Here is a 17,337-nt window from a genome sequence, read left to right as displayed (position 1 = left end):
TTTCCTATCAGACCTTCTTTGATGTCCCTGTAGGGTACAAAACCACTCTCTCGAATCTGCTGTTTTGATTGCTTCGTCTTCTGGTTTCAGACCCTCTGTTCTCCTTCTGGGCTGCCTGGACCCTGACTGTAACATCTCTCTGGCCCAGCCTCTTACACAGATGTATGCTGCAGCCAGCCCAGTGCAGGGAGCAGTGGGGACAGAAGATCTCATCCTTTCAGACCAAGCAACAGGGGTCCCAGTGAGGCTTAGATGGAAGATCCCAGGCATGTCCTGGAGGTAAGAACTGTCCACTCTTCTGGGCACTTGGGATTGTTGCAGGTAAGAGGGGGCTCCTGTTCCATAGCCTATTTGTCCTCATGACTGTGTTTTTTTATTCTCAGAGGATGCGTCCGGGACCCTGGAGACTGTTTCGTGCAGGAGGTTTGAGCGGGGAGAGATCAGTCACTGTCATGACCCATGGCTCATAAACCCGGGTGTGCAGGGTTCCTGGGAGCAGCCACCCTCCAGGACGCCACCTGGAAGTCTACGAAAAACTGCTTAGCTAGGACTGACGAAGTCCAGACCCAGTTTGAGGCTCCTATTGGCAGAGTCCCAGACCAGCTAATCGGCCCCCAGCACCTCCTTAAACCAGCAGCAGGAACAAGAAGCTGTCTGAACACCCGAGCTCCCACCCGCCCCCTCTGGACCGCAAGTTGGCTGTTCCTGCTCCCACTCCCCAGGCTTGATTTCCTGGCATCCGGTCTCGGGGTGACTCATCTGACTTGAGGTGCTGAACACAATTTGGTCTTTTGCTTCTGCTCTTCCAGTGTCCTGACCCAGCTGACTCTCGACTCCTGTCTCGTGAGTGTGGACTCTGCCTCTGCCCACTAGATCTGGCTGCCCATGACTCTGCCATGACACTGACTTTTCTACAATTCCTCCAGTGCCCTTTTCTGCTCTCCAGCTCTGCTCTCCCAGCAACACACACCGATCCCTTGGCTCCCAGAGTCCTGCTTACCTGCTATTCAAGGGCTCAGGGGGAGAGCTTGTCTTGCCCCCTCCCCCACCACAGCTGTCTTTCCTCTGGGACTCTCCCTAGTGCAGAGGAGAATCAGTCCTGGCAGCAATTCAGGAAGTCACAGAAGGGACGGTCTGCTCAGCTCCCTCTGCAATGCCACTGCCTCGGACCATTACGAGTGGGTGCCCAGTGACTGCACCGTCAGCTCCTTGAAAGACTGCTGGGGGCAGGGTAGTCGTGTTTCCCGGTGACCGCGGGAAGCCATGCAAAGAGTGCGGCATTGAGGAGACTCTCCTGCTGTCCCAAAGGGTTTCTGTTCTCCCGCACGGTCAGACTGCGGGGCCGGCTGGCAGAATGGGGAAGAGCTGGTTGGTGATGAGTCGGAGGATTCACCATAGAGGTGGCAGTAGCTGCAGATCCTGGAGTCCCTGTGGTCGGGTTACCATGCGTCCGGATTTTCCAGGATATGTCCGGCTTTTTGGGTTTTAAATCGCCCTCCGGGAGGAATTTGTAAAACTCTCCAGAGGGCCGGGATTTCCTTCCCAATGCAGCACTCTGGGGGCAAGGGGTGGGGAGCTGTGCGCTCTGCGGGGGAGCGCGGCACTGTGTCTGGCTCCGCACCCCAGACACACTGCTCTGAGCAGCAGGGTAAGGGGGCCGGGGGGCTGGAGAAGGGGCATGGGGTCCCAAGGGGCAGTCAGGGGACAGTGAGCAGGAGGGGTTGGATGGGTCAGGGGTTCTGTGGGGAGCCTGTCAGGGGGTGGGCATATGGAGAGGGGTCAGGGGAGACAAGGGACAGGGAGCAGGGGAGTTAGATGGGTCGGGGGTACTGCGGGGGCAGTCAGGGGACAGGGAGTGGTTGGATAGGTGTGGGAGACCTGGGGGTCTGTCAGGGGGCAGGGGTGCGGATAGGGAGCAGGGCAGTCAGGGGACAGGTGGGGGGGAAGTTCTAGGGCGGCAGTTAGGGTGGGGGGGTGTAAGGACGGTGCAGTTGGAGACAGGGAGAAGGAAGGCTTAGATAGAGGGCGGGGTCCTGGGGGGGGCGATCAGGGGACAAGGAGCTGCGGGGGTTGGAGGGGTTAGCAGTTATGTGGGGGGCAGTCAGGGGGCAGGAAGTGGGAGGGAGTAGATAGGGGGCAGGGCTACAACTCCCCCCTCCCACCCCCCGGAGTGTCCTCTTTTTTGAAAGTTCAAATATGGTAACCCTACCCTATGGGCCAAGCCTCCACTCCTGAGAGTTCAGGCGAACTTCCCCCTGTTCTCAGGGAGTCTTTGGACAGAGGACTCAGTGTTTCCATCAGGCTGCTCAGTTGCAAATGCAGCCACCCAAAGACGTGAAGAATGGAAGCGAAAGAGCAAAGCTGGACCCTCCGCTGAGCTCCTGCAATCAAGTGAACCCAGCCTGGGAGAGACGAGGTGTCTGCAGGGAGCCATGGGAGGAGAAATAAATAGTTCATGATGAATCCTAAGGGCTTTTTCTTGTGTGGTGAAGGGTTTAAAATGGGTCTAGTTACTATCACATTCAACTTGACAATGGCTGTGTCTGATTGAAGGGTAGGTCTGGAAAGGTCAGAGGTCACTCGAGGAGCTTCAAGTCTCAGATTCTGTCCCTATTGCCTGCTTTGAACAGCTGACCTCACCCCAACACATCCCTCAGGTGGTCGCAGTGATGAGCTCTTTCCTCCTTTTTCTGGATTAGCCGCCAGCATGGGGACAGGATACATGTGGCCAAGGAAATGGAGAGGCATGGGGGTCTCTTGCAGAGGCATGCAGAGAACTTGCAGAGTTGCCTGTTTATGCAGCTCCTCTTGGGGGAGCACGGTAGGGTACCGTGCACTCAGGGCACCATTTCAAATTTTGGTGGTGGCGGGGAGGATAATTTCACCATGATTAAAAGGGCTACTTTGGCACCTGAAAACTCTAGTGTTTTGGCAGATAACTTAGCAAAGAGCTGACAGGAACACTTGCCAGACTGCTTTCCGGGGAAGACAGCTGTAAGAATGGATCCAGGGAATGGTTCTGCATCTCTGAGCTGTTTGGACACTTTCAGGGAACATTCCAGATGCAAGAGAGAGATTCCCCAAAGTTATCCTGGGTAACCCTGAGAGACTTACGGAAAACTAGCAGATACCTCATCTCTGCTGTCACTTTGCACTGATAAACTTGGACTGTCCGAACCTGTTCATGTATTTTACCTGCTTTCACCTCTCAATAACTTTCACAAATAAAAGAAAGAAAATTAAATAAATGACGTAGTTACACCGATATAGGGTCGTAGCGTAAACCCGACCTCAGAGTTGTCCCATGGAAATGGAATTATCACAGCAGTCATTAAAGTTAAACATGCACGTAATGGTTTCCAGGGCCGAGATTAAGGCCACAGCTTATGAGAGGGGCAGACGCAAGAAGAGAAGAGCGGTGCAAAAACTGAAATACCACGTGGAACGTGGCCCAAACAATGCATCATGACAAATAAACTCATCTTGTTATACAGTAATAGAGCTGGTTCAAAACGGTTTTACACTCACAATGCAACCTTTGAACTAAAAATGCCACTTTGGATTACTTTGATCATTTGAAAAGAGTTCCCTTTTTAAAAAAAACATTTTGGATTTCTCTGCCCACTTGAGAGAGAACGTGGAGTTTTTCCCACCAAAACTAAACAGAAATTTGATCATTATAAACATTTGCAAATAAGTTTGAAGAATATGGGGCGGGGGGGAATTGGTTTCTTCTTCCATTTTCATGACCCTCTCCACCCCTGCTATTTTTGACCAGTTCTAATTATGAATAAATGTCTGTCTGTCCATGAATGATAAATATGTCTGCTCCTGAAACATTTACAACAATGGCTCTCATGCGGAGCACTGAGGTCACATTACGCAGAAAAACACCCAGGCCTGCAGGGTTCACATTCTCAAAGAGATAAACCGCCCCAGGACGGGAATGTAACACACAACACAGCGTGACTGGCCCGTTTTGTTGTTGCTGGCAAATTGTGCTATTTTGAGGTGGGGGGGAGTTATATTTGAAATGAGTTCTTCATCCTCTCCCACTCTCATCCATGGGTGCTGGAACAGGGGAGACCAGGGCCCACCAGTTTTTTCTGGCCATAAGTGTGAGCGACTGGATGAGGGGGGAGAGAAGGAGCGGGAGGGGGGCAGTGTTTTGGGGGCAAGGGGTAGTGTGAAGTGGGAGCTCAGGGAGAAAGGAGGCATGAGGGGGGGGCCTCGGAAAGGGACGTTTTGAGGGGGCCGGACTTCGAGGAGAAGGGGTGGCACAGGGGCTGGGCCACAGTTTGGGTGCCAGCAGCCCCCCCCACACTTTTAGGAAGCTTTTGCCCATCTTGCCCTCATCTCAAATCAATTTGTTACAATAAGAAAACTTTGAGCAACAAGGAGACTCAGAGTCCCACAATATAACCACTAAAATCCTCACCCGCCCCAAGAGCTGGGCAAACAGAATTTTTTGGTCGCTGACAATTCCAAAAAAAGAGATGGAAAAAAACTGGTTTCAGGTTGAACAAAACTAAAATTTTTCCAAATTTCTGATGAACCAAAAAGCTTAAAAAAAAAACAAAACTACAGGAACATTTCAAGGGTTGTAACTTTTTGAATTTTTAAAATAAAACTGAAGGACATTTTTAAACAAAAGATTGTTTCAAACTGAAAAATCAAAATGGATTGTTTGGAAAGTGTCTAAACTAAATGCTATGACTTTTTAAGAACTCTGGGGTGGGTCTGGACGTGAACAATTCAGCAGACTGGATATGAATTCGCAAACTGCTGAATCTAAAATAGGTTTAGATGAAAAGTTTTGCCTAGTCTAGTCCCCACCATTGAGGGGCATCGTAAGAGGGATCAGCTCTTCTAGCTGGTTCCCCAGCCCAAGTCTGTCTCCATTTAATGGGTCCCTCCCCCCACTCCGGTTTAGGTTGCCAATTTTAATTGGACATATTCCTGAAGATTTTATCACATGACAATTAATCTTTAATTCCTGCAGACTCCCGGTCATCCTGGAGGATTGGCAATGCTACTCCAGTTTCCTGGGCCACACCCGTGTCCCCACCTAATGGATCCCTTCCTCTGGGTTCCTGGATCAAGCATCTGTCCTCCATTAGCAGGTCTCCTTCCCCATTCTCCAGGGCTGGGTCTCAATTCCTGTTTCTGGTTCCCTGGGCCTGGTCCCTGTCCCTGTCACGCACTGCAGGCAGCTCAGATTCCTGTAAATCCTGCGGACTTCCAGGCTGCTGGGAGGGATGAGTCAGCAGCTTCTTGAAGATGAGTCGCGAGTAGGCAAACACTTTCCCTCTACCTTTCCAAAACCCACATTCGTATAGTGAGACTAGCACCCCCACCACTGCCACCACTCCACGCACCAGGAGACGATTCCAGGATGCTGGCTCTGAAACAAAAGAGAGAGAAAGGCCCCATGACTAAGGGACTCCGTTAAATCATCCCACTGCTGCCATGAGGATCCCAGAAGATGAAGACATTCCTGGGATACAGTAAGAGCTGAGTTGGGTCATCTGCACATGGTCACCACTCAGAGCAGCGGGAATGAGATCTCCAGGCTCATTATCCTCAACGGCCAACGTGACGGAGGGAGAAAGGTGAGCCCGGCAAAGCAGCCCCTGTTCCAGAGTCTGGGAACTGTGATTTTTAAGATGCTCCGGGATGGGGTCCCTCAGGTCTTAAGGTTAGAGGGGACGGTTAGGATCATCTACTCCAGCGTCTCCTGAAGCATGGGGAAGGGCTAGCCATGGTGGGAAGGGTGGGGTTTGAAGATGTATACAAGAAAATGGGGGGTGGGGTCGCTAACACAGACATTGCTGATGGGTGAGGGGCACGATTGGTTTCTTTGCCTTGAGGAGGGGGCTCAGCTTTTAAAAGTTTTGGGAAGAATAATTTAGTCTGAGCCCTGGCATAATCCAGGCAAGAGAATGTCGCCTACTGATTCCTGCACCCAGTCCAGTGATTTATGGCACTGACTTGGCATTGAGAGGGATTTTATCATACGCTGAAATCCAGCTGCAGAAGGGAAAGGGCATTAGAAGCTGAAAGACCCCAGAAGTGGCTCTGGTTTTCTACTCAAAATAACCACCCAGGGCTGATTTTACCCGGCCCAGCGCCTTGCAGTCATGCACCCTGCGCCTAGTGACTTCGGTGTGCAGGCAGGCTCCCAAATCCAGACAGCGGCACTTCACAACCCCATTGCTCTGGCGTCAGGGACTGTCCTGAGCGCCCATCCTGCAAACACATACGCACCTGAGCCCTCCCACTGTGATCCAAGGCTACTCCTACAGATGGAATTAAACACGTGGCTAAAGCGTTTGCAGAGGTTCCAAAGAGCTGAGGCTCTGTGCAAAAGGAACATTACTTCAGTTATTCCAATCTTGTGTTGAGGAGATGCTCCTGCCCGCCCCCCCCTCCCTTCACAGCTGAGTCTCCCACCCAGTGGAATTCTCCAAGGAACTTCGCACTCCAAGAGACAGAGGTGCCTGAAGTGGCCATTAGCCTCTTAAGTCCCTTTGGGAATCCAGCCCTAATCAGGACAAGTCCTCAACTACCTGCAGCTCTTCCGTTACCCAGGTCGCACGGTGCAGGTTTCCTCTCACCCATCAGACTTCGTTTTTAAAGGAAAGCTGAGATGCAGGAGATCAAGGTGGTGCTTCCAATGAACAAGTACCAGGTCACCCACCCCATGGGATTCAACCTCGTATGGTCCTTGCTCCAGACCCCCAACTCTGTGGGTCTCAAGCAGGGGTACATGTATCCCTGGGGTACACAGAGCTCTTTCGAGGAGTAGGTCAACTCATCTAGATATTGGCCTAGTTTTACAACGGGCTACATAAAAAGCACTAGCGAAGTCAGTACAAACTAAAATTTCAGACAGACACTGACTTGTTCATACTGTTCTGTACGCCACACACGGACATGTAAGTACAATACTTATTTCCAATGGGTTTATTTTATAATTATTTGGTACAAATGAGTCAGCAATTTTTCTGCAATAGTGGCTGTGGCAACATTTGTATTTTCATGTCGGATTTTCTAAGCAAGTCCTTTTTAAGTCAGGAGAAACTTGGGGTACGCAAGACAAATCAGACTCCTGAAAGGGGTGCAGTGGTCTGGAAAGGTTGAGAGCCACTGCCCTAACTCACCTCACAGCCTGGGACGTCTTCTCGACTGACACTCCACAGGGAAGTTAGAGATGAAAGACAACACAGAGCCCAGCTTCCCATTACGGGGAGGGGGAGGAAAAACTCACCCCTGGGCCTTTCCTTGTTACACGGACCCACAATGACACGGACTCTCTCTCACTCTACAGCTTCTCAGGCTCTGCTGCCGGGAGCAGCTGCGGGTGGATAAAAGGCAGCACGGTTCTGTCTGAGACGCGTGCTGCGGAGCTCAAATGGATCTGCCAGAAAGAAGCGGCCGTGATAGAAACAGTGCAACTGAGGATCCATATTTGTGTATCTGTAATGTGAAGTACCCCTTGTTTAGTCTTCTGGGTAAGACCCTACCAAATTCACCCATCCAGTTTGGTTAATGTCATGGTCATGAGATTTTTAAAAGTCCTTTAAATTTCACAGTTTTAGCTATTTCAATCTGAAATGTCACCCTGTTCTAATTGTGTGGATCCCAAACCAGAAGAGGGTCAAGGGGGAGGGCGGTTCTCAAGGCTATTGGGCGAGGGGTGTCACGGTATTGCGACCCTGACTTTGGCACTGCTCCTGGCAGTGGTGCTACCTTCAGAGCTGGGCTCCCGGCCGGCAGCCACGGTGCTTTCTGCTGCTGGGGGAGGTTCCTGGCGGTGGCTCTGATCTGGCCCTGGGAGCAGCCCATGCAGGGGACGAGGTCCTGTTCCTCCCCAGCCCAGCCCGAACTTGCAGCTAGAGCCTGGCACACGGTAGGAGCCCCTGCCCGGGACACGCCCAGCCCTGCCACTCCCCCATTCCAGAGTCCAGCACTCAGAGGTTAAAAGGGCCTGGAACTGGCGGGTGGTGGGGTTCCCTCCTGACCACCGTGCTCGGGGCAGTTGCCCACATCACCCACCTGTAAGATTCGCCCTTCCCCTCCCCCTCTCCCACCATGCCACCCTCACTTCTGCACTGTTGCTGGCAGCAGCGCTGCCTTCAGAGCTGGGCACCAGACCAGCAGCTGCTGCTCTCTGGCCGCCCAGCTCTGAAGGCAGCGTAGACGTAAGGGGGGCAGTACTGGGACATATTGCCCCCCTCCCCCGCCGAGCCAGATTTCACAGGCTGTGATGCATTTTTCATGGTCATGAATTTGGTAAAGCCCTACTCACGGGGCGGGACTGGGTCTTTAGGCAGAGCAGAACTCTGGGCGGTGCTGGGACTCAGGTGCCCCACGCAGTCACAGTTCCTCTCCTCAGTCCTCCTCACTGGGTTGGGGCCTTGGGGTGTCATTTTTAACTGCCCCAAACCTGCAGTAAGTTAATACCCTGCAATGCTTCCCAGGGTACCCAGGGCTGGGAGGCACCTCGCCACCACCTGCCCTTTGCCTGAGGGAGCCTTGTCTGTGCCTGCCAGGGGTCAGCTCCCCAACTCCACTGGCCACACGCACTCGCTGCTGGGCCTGCCGTCACTGCAGGGTAGCAATAGGCCCACTCTGCCCTCAAGCCCTGTGAGCATCTCTCTGGAGCGTCCAGTCCCTGGTCCCCTGGGCACTGGCAGGATTCACAGATTCACTATTTCCAAAGGAACAGTAACATCCTCGGCCCCAGCTTACCAGGTCCAGCTCAGATCACTGCTCCACTTAACACACAGCGCTGCCATAGGCTCACAGCGAAATCACCCCTCAGTTCAACAAAGCCAAGAGTCAAGTAGAAGTGTTGGAAACAAATGGTTACATATAACAAAGTCATAACATGTGTTCTAGAGCCTAGACCGAACTAACAAGGTATTCTCCTGTCTAACCAAGTACAGCTCACCCGAAATCCTTGCAGCACTTCACAGCTTGGCAGGTTTGGACCCTTCTTTCATGAGACATGCGTACGGTCAGTTTGTCTCCGAGGGGATGGATCCAGTAGGTCTCTGCACACCGAGAGAGATCAGACCGATCCTTTGTCTTTATGCTTAAACACCACAGATGGACACACACACAGCCCCCTGCTGTAAGTTTCTTCCTGTAGATTTCCCTTTTTTGTGGATTTTCCAATCTAATTTTGCACCTGGCTCAGTGCGCAAAGAGACATCCAACATCAGGCACACAATACACAGATGGCCAGACAGGGAGGTAACTTCAGTTGTCTCCTGTCTGAAAGGAGCATCTGGGGTACATCACCTCCCGTGACCTGCCTTGACTCCGAGACCTTAAGGGCATCATTGTCCGTCTAGAGACACTGCTCCTTACATAGTATCCGTACAGAGGTCTTGCTCCGATTATGGTGACCATTGGGCTACTGGCTCTTGACACAGAGCTGGCAAGCCCGCTTTGTGAACTATTCTGTAGACCACTGTGACTATCAGGCATCTCAACCAGGGGTACATGTACTCCTGGCGATATGCAGAGAGCTTCCAGGTGATACATCAACTCATCCAGATATTTACCTAGTTTTAAAACAGGCTACATAAAAAGCACTAGCGAAGTCAGTACAAACTAAAATTTCAGATTGTGACTTGTTTACACTGCTCCTGAAAGAGGTACAGTCATCTGGAAAGGTTTAAAACGACTGATGTAAAGATCAGACCAGGGGATTCCTGGAAAACCTTCTGTGCTGCCTGCCACTTGGCACCAAGGGGTCCCTGGGTCACATGCATCTTTCCCCCAAACTCCATCTCTGCGCAGGCTCAGCTCCTCTCTCCTGCAAGGAGGGAACGGTAGCCAAGGCTGTGCAATAGCGCTGTCTGCAGTGTCTTGAGAGAGTGCGCGCCAACCTCAGGGCAGACTGCTGGGAACCAGGGCACAAATCCAAACTGGCTGAGAATTCTAGACCTAGATTTCACCAACCAAACATGCAGAGTAACCTCCCCCGGCATCCTAACAGCCTAGCCATGCAGTCCCCTTGGGTTCTCCGATCTGTCTCGCAACCCAGGTGAGCCTGCCTTTGAGAGACAGATGGTCTCTCACACTCAGAATCACAACAGTATTCAGGTTAGTCCCAGTCCCACAGGCCCAGGCATCCCAGGTGAACTGCACCTTAGACGTCACACCAAAGACTGAGCACGTAGCCAGTCTTATTATAGGACAATTTATTAAAAAGGAAATAAGATTTATTTACAAGGCTAAAGCAGGTGAACATACATACCTTTTGAAACTTTGTAGCTTAGTTGTGTAACAGAAGCATCTATAGCAGACATGGGGACTTTGGCATGACCTGGCACCTGGTCTGTCTGTGTGACACCTACCCCCTCCCTGCCCTTTTCAAACCCACTGGGCTTCAGGAAGGGAGAGAACAGACATTTCTCCTCTTACTCCACCGTTCCAGGCCCTAGGTGTCCCACGAGGAGTGTAACAGGGGTCCTACTCCCTTGGCAGGTGCAGCACTCTTAAAACTAAAAATGGAAAATTAAAACTAGTTTAAAATGTTCATTCTTTCATCCAAAGCAATATCTGGCAACAAAAACCAGGAACTGGTGGTGTAAACCTGCAAACTTCAAAATCAGTTGGGTTTTCAAAACACCCCAAAAACTGACCCATAAAAAGTCTTGTTAAAAAGTTGCTGGGCGGGGGGGGCGGGAATGGAGAACATCCCTCCTCAGCTCTATTCCAGACCATAAAATGGGAATGATGAATATTTTTCAAAGATTCCATAGATAATTTTCTGTAGTAAAAGGCTTCTGTGGGGGAATGTCAGGGCAGTGAAAGCTGAGGCTGGTGCCTTGGCTCAGTTAGGCAGAGCTCCTGGTCCAGCTGAGGAGGGGTAGGAAAGGCTGGATTTGAGCCGTTCCACTGGCGGAAAAAGAGATGGCACGGGTGGGGGGACAAGATGTGCAAATAGCATCTCTGGTTTTCACCTGAGTCCACAGTGCTCTGCCCAGTGATGCGCAGAGCATTCCCCGATATTCCGGAATTGCTCAGATGTGATGGTCACAAGAAATCACAGTCAGGCTTTTCCAGGGCTAGATTCTAGAATACTTTTGTTACCAGCCCCCTTCCACGGCAGCCTCCTGTGCCTGTGTAAATGCATCGGGTTTGGTGCAGATCCAGGGTCTCTCACTGCTGCATTGCAAGCTGCTGACCGCACTCAGACCGTTCAGATACGCGCAGTCTCCTCCTCCTCCGATCGGAAACCTGCAAGACAGAAGCCAGGGAGCTGGTGTCAGGTAGGAGTTGGACATTTCCCATCAGTCACAGGCAGGGAGAGACGCTCTCGCACAGTGCAGGGAGCTGCTGCACTCACAGCCCCTCACGATTCCCCTTCCTGCACCTGCCACAGGCCCCAGCTAGAAAGGGGGCAGTGGGGCAGCAAGGCCAGGAAAGGTTCGAAGATCAACAGATCTCCATGGAGCATTTATGCCGGGTGGGTATTAACCCAGTTCCTACTCTCCCCCCCCACCCCCCCCCGCACACCCAGCTGGGTGTGGATGGGCCCCTGCAGGCCCAACCCACCCAAACTGCCCCGGGTGCAGGTTCCAGGTGACTCTCAGCGTGGTGAGGAGCAGGAGTAACGCTGCACAGAAGAGCTGGGTCCAGGGCTCCCTGGACAGTTTCCATCAGCTCTCAGGCCAGAGGCCTGTCAGGACAGGCTGTATTGCAGGGGGCGGCTGAGGTGAAATGCCAGCAGCACAAACCCAGCGGCCATGGGGTGACCCCAGCCACTCACACAGAGCTTCCCGTGAGAGCTGGAGGCCAGCGCTTCCCACCTGGGAACAGGGTGGGATCCAGGTCCACAGGCAAATCCTTCCCCATGGTCCCATCCTGGCTACTCACAGTAGACATGTGCTCGGCTAGGAGAAGGCCCAGCACTATTCTTTGGGCAGGCCGGGATCTCCCTGCCCTCAGGCCACCAGCCTCTGGCTCGGGGTGAGATCTGTCCCAGAGAAGGGAGAACCCAGCTCACAGCCACCTGAGCAGATGGCTGTGGGTGGCTCCCCCACCAGCATCACCCCAGACGAGCTCTGATGTGATCTCCCTCACATGCTCTGTGTATATATCAATTTACTCACTGTTATTTTCCACTGAATGCATCCGATGAAGTGAGCTGTAGCTCACGAAAGCTTCTGCTCAACTAAATTGGTTAGTCTCTAAGGTGCCACAAGTCCTCCTTTTCTCTTTGTGAATACAGACTAACAGGGCTGCTACTCTGAAACCTGTCACAATTAAATGAATAGGCAGCAGGTCTGACACAAACAAAAGGAAGTATTTCTTCACACAACATACAGTCAACCTGTGGAGCTTGTTACCAGGGGATCTTGTGAAGGCCAATAGTATAACTCTGTTCAAACAAGAAGTAGATCAGTTCACAGAGGATAGCTCGACCAGTTTCTATCAGCCAGGATGGTCAGGGATGCAACCCCATGCTCTGAGTGTCCATAAACATCTGACTGCCAGAAGCTGGGTGTGAATGGGATGGATCACTCGATACTGACCCTGTTCTGTTCATTCCCTCGGAAGCACCTACCGCTGGCCAGTATCGGAGGACAGGACACTGGGCTAGATGGACCATTGGTCTGACCCATGTGACCAGTCTTAGGTACTTACAGCTGAATGGCATTTTTAAAAAAGCCCTTTGCGATTGATGGGAAGCTGGAAAATGTGCCCAGAGGAGGCTTAGAAAACAAGTCAGTTGATGACCTGTTGTTTGATCCCAGTCAGATATTTTCATATATTCGAGCAAGGATGCCCTGATGTCGGCAGCAGTCTGTCTTTGTGATTGCCTCATGAGCCCATCTGTTAGCCGGCCTGTTTGGGGTCTGTCCACACCGCAGCTGGCACCATGCCATTGCAGAGAAACTAAATGAATTCTTTGCAGCAGTCTTCACGGCTGAGCATGTGAGGGAGATTCCCAAAGCTGAGCTGTCCTTTTTAGGTGACAAATCTGAGGAACTGTCCCAGATGGAGGTGTCATTAGAGGAGGTTTTGGAACAAATTGAGAAACTAAACAGTAACAAGTCACCAGGACCAGGAACTCAAATGTGAAATGGCAGGACTGTGAACTGTAGTCTGTAACCTATCATTTAAATCCGCTTCTGTACCCGATGACTGGAGGACAGCTAATGTGACGCCAATTTACCAAACTGCATAAACAGGCATCTCAGTGGGGTGTTAACCCTGAAATCTGCCACCCTGTGGGCGCCCACCCCAGCAGAAGGCTCTGGGTGCATCATTGCCATCCCCTCAGAGCTCTTCCAGGATGATGCTGGTGGGGGAGCCACCCACAGCCATCTGCTCAGGTGGCTGTGAGCTGGGTTCTCCCTTCTCTGGGACAGATCTCACCCCGAGCCAGAGGCTGGTGGCCTGAGGGCAGGGAGATCCCGGCCTGCCCAAAGAGTAGTGCTGGGCCTCCTCCCAGCCCAGCACATGACTACTGTGAGTAGCCAGGATGGGACCATGGGGGAGGATTTGCCTGTGGGCCTTGATCCCACCCTGTTCCCAGGTGGGAAGCGCTGGCCTCCAGCTCTCACGGGAAGCTCTGTGTGAGTGGCTGGGGTAACCCCATGGCCGCTGGGTTTGTGCTGCTGGCATTTCACCTGCTGCTGAGAGTCACCTGGAACCTGCGCCCGGGGCAGTTTGGGTGGGTTGGGCCTGCAGGGGCCCATCCAGACCCAGCTGGGTGTGCGGGGCTGGGAGGGGACGGAGTAGGAACTGGGTTAATACCCACCCGGCATAAATGCTCCATGGAGATCTGTTGATCTTCGAACCTTTCCTGGCCTTGCTGCCCCACTGCCCGCTTTCTAGCTGGGGCCTGTGGCAGGTGCAGGAAGGGGAATCGTGAGGGGCTGTGAGTGCAGCAGCTCCCTGCACTGTGCGAGAGCGTCTCTCCCTGCCTGTGACTGATGGGAAATGTCCAACTCCTACCTGACACCAGCTCCCTGGCTTCTGTCTTGCAGGTTTCCGATCGGAGGAGGAGGAGACTGTGCGTATCTGAATGATGTGCATGGGGACAGCAGCTTGCGATGCAGCAGTGAGAGACCCTGGATCTGCACCAAACCCAATGCATTTACAGAGGCACAGGAGGCTGCCGTGGTAGGGGGCTCGTAAGGAGAGTACTGTGGAATTAGTCCCAGAAAAGCTGGACTGATCTCTTTACAAGATCACATCTGGGCACTTCCAGAATATCGGGGAATGCTCTGCGCATCACTGGGCAGAGCACTGTGGACTCAGGTGAAAACCAGAGATGCTATTTGCACATCTTGTCCCCCCACCCGTGCCGTCTCTTTTTCCACCAGTGGAATGGCTCAAATCCAGCCTTTCCAACTTCCCTCAGCTAGACCAGGAGCTCTGCCTAACTGAGCCAAGGCACCAGCCTCAGCTTTCACTGCCCTGACATTCCCCCACAGAAGCTTTTCACTGCAGAAAATTATCTATGGAATCTTTGAAAAATATTCATCATTCCCATTTGGTGGTCTGGAATAGAGCTGAGGGGGGATGTTCTACATTCCCGCGTGCCTCCCACCCCACCTAGGAACTTTTTAATAAAGTTTTTTTATGGGTCAGTTTTTGGGGTCTTTTGGAAACCCAATTGATTTTGAAGTTTACAGGTTTACACCACCAGTTCCTTTTTTTTGCTGTTGCCAGATATTGCTTTGGATAAAAGCATGAATGTTTTAAACTGGTTTTAATTTTCCATTTTTAGTTTTAAGAGCGCTGCACCTGCCAAGGGAGTAGACCCCCGTTACACTCCTCGTGTGACACCTAGGGCCTGGAACATACGCGTAAGAGGAGAAATGTCTGTTCTCTCTCTTCCTGGAGCCCAGTGGGTTTGAAAAGGGCAGGGAGGTGATCAGTGTGACACAGACAGACCAGGTGCCAGGTCATGCTAAAGTCCCCATGTCTCAAGGGGACCCTGAGAAATACACAGCTGGGATCAGGCTGGCTCATCTGTGTGTTAAGATAGGTATTAGCGTTATAAGAATGTGTGTTGAGCCTTTATTGAACGCTTGTGAGCTGCTGCAGCATTAATCTCATTTCTTCTGACCTCTGTATCCCACATTGTGAGGTAATATTGGAGCGTTTGTTTTGGGAGCCTCTGTGACTGTGTAAATCACCAGACAGGAGAGTGAATTAAGGCATTCAGGAGTGTGAAGTGCTGATCTGCAGCAGCTCAGAGCACAGGGGAGGAGGTGGGATACAAGAAGGAACTGCATCTAGCTTGTTGATGCTGGGGGCAGGGTTTTCTAGGCATAAGCAAGAAATCCCCAGCTGCTTAGCCTGGGTTAGCCCTAAAGGACAGAGTTTATAATGGACCAGTGATACACAGACTGCGGCTCATGAGCTGCAAGTGATTCTTTAATGAGTCTCCTGCCGCTCTTTGTAGCACATGATATTAAAGCACTGTGATTTAATTGTTAACCAGTCAGGATGCTTTTACTATGTTATTAGCCACTAAGTTATTTGCTGCGATCATTTATATAAAAACCTAAATATTTCCCCTGCCCTTCTGTTTAAATATGAGTAATACTATAGTAAATGAAACAATGAATTCCTGCTACTGTGGCTCTTTTGGGTAAGGCTGATCACTAATTTCGCTCCTGAACCACCGAGCTCAGAGCATCACTGCTATAGATGCTTCTGTTACCTTTTGAAACTTTGTAGCTTCATTGTGTATGTATGTTCACCCGCTTTAGCCTTGTAAAGAAATCTTATTTCCTTTTTAATAAATTGTCCTATAATAAGACTGGCTATGTGCGTGGTCTTTGGTGTGATGTCTAAGGTTCAGTTCACCTGCGGTGCCTGGGCCTGTGGGACTGGGAGTAACCTGAATACTGTTGTGATTCTGAGTGTAAGAGACCATCTGTCTCTCAAAGGCAGGCTCACCTGGGTTGCGAGACAGATCGGAGAACCCAAGGGGACTGCATGGCTAGGCTGTTAGGATGCCGGGGGAGGTTACCCTGCATGTTTGGTTGGTGAAATCTAGGTCTAGAATTCTCAGCCAGTTTGGATTTGTGCCCTGGTTCCCAGCAGTCTGCCCTGAGGTTGGCGCGCACTCTCTCAGGACACTGCAGACAGCGCTATTGCACAGCCTTGGCTCCAGTTCCCTCCTTGCAGGAGAGAGGAGCTGAGCCTGCGCAGAGATGGAGTTTGGGGGACCGATGTATGTGACCCAGGGACCCCTTGGTGCCAAGTGGCAGGCAGCACAGAAGGTTTTACAGGAATCCCCTGGGCGTGATCTTTACATCAGTCGTTTTAAACCTTTCCAGATGACTGTACCTCTTTCAGGAGCAGTGTAAATAAGTCACGATCTGAAATTTTAGTTTGTACTGACTTCGCTCGTGCTTTTTGTGTAGCCTGTTTTAAACCTAGGTAAATATCTGGATGAGTTGATGTCTCCCCGGGAAGACCTCTGCATATCGCCAGGAGTACATATTCCCCTGGTGGAGAACCAGTGGTCTACAGAATAGTTCACCAAAGGGGGCATGTGAGGTCTGTATCAAGGGCCAGTAGCCCAATGGTCACCATAATCGGAGCAAGACCTCTGTACTTATACTATGTAAGGAGCTGTGTCTCCAGACGGACAATGGTGCCCTTAATGTCTTGGAGTCAAGGCAGGTCACGGGAGGTGATGTACCCCAGATGCTCCTTTCAGACAGGAGACAACTGAAGTTACCTCCCTGTCTGGCCCTCTGTGTATTGTGTGCCTGATGTTGGATGTCTCTTTGCGCACTGAGCCAGGTACAAAATTAGATTGGAAAATCCACAAAAAAGGGAAATCTACAGGAAGAAACTAACAGCAGGGGGCTGTGTGTGTGTCCGTCTGTGGTGTTTAAGCATAAAGACAAAGGATCGGCCTGATCTCTCTTGGTGTGCAGAGACCTAATGGATCCGTCCCCTCGGAGACAAACTGACAGTACGCATGTCTCATGAAAGAAGGGTCCGAGGCTGCCTGGCTATGAAGTGCTGCAAGGATTTCGGATGAGCTGTACTTGGTTAGACAGGAGAATACTTTGTTAGTTTGCTATAGGCTCTAGAACGCATGTTATGACTTTGTTATATGTAACCATTTGTTTCCAACACTTCCACATGACTCTTGGATTTGTTGAACTGAGGTGTGATTTCGCTGTGAGCCTATGGCAGCGCTGTGTGTTAAGTGGAGCAGTGATCTGAGCTGGACCTGGTAAGCTGGGGCCGAGGATGTTACTGTTCCTTTGGAAATAGTGAATCTGTGAATCCTGCCAGGGGACCAGGGACTGGACGCTCCAGAGAGATGCT

At 51.4% G+C, this 17,337-nt stretch overlaps 1 protein-coding gene across 1 annotated transcript in view; it reads left to right on the top strand.

Moving 5' to 3' along the window:
• LOC140898101 (C-type lectin domain family 2 member D-like) overlaps positions 1-14,169 on the top strand; it is a 49,723-nt gene extending 35,554 nt beyond the window's left edge. Inside the window, exon 6 of the mRNA XM_073311554.1 lies at positions 14,019-14,169. Within this exon, the coding sequence (XP_073167655.1) occupies positions 14,019-14,169 (151 nt within the window). The remainder of the gene's footprint in view (positions 1-14,018) is intronic.
• The last annotated feature ends 3,168 nt before the right edge of the window (positions 14,170-17,337 follow it).

This window comes from Lepidochelys kempii, chromosome 14 (genome assembly GCF_965140265.1).
Source record: "Lepidochelys kempii isolate rLepKem1 chromosome 14, rLepKem1.hap2, whole genome shotgun sequence".
NCBI lineage: Eukaryota > Metazoa > Chordata > Testudines > Cheloniidae > Lepidochelys > Lepidochelys kempii.
This window is presented reverse-complemented; position numbering and strand designations above follow the sequence as displayed.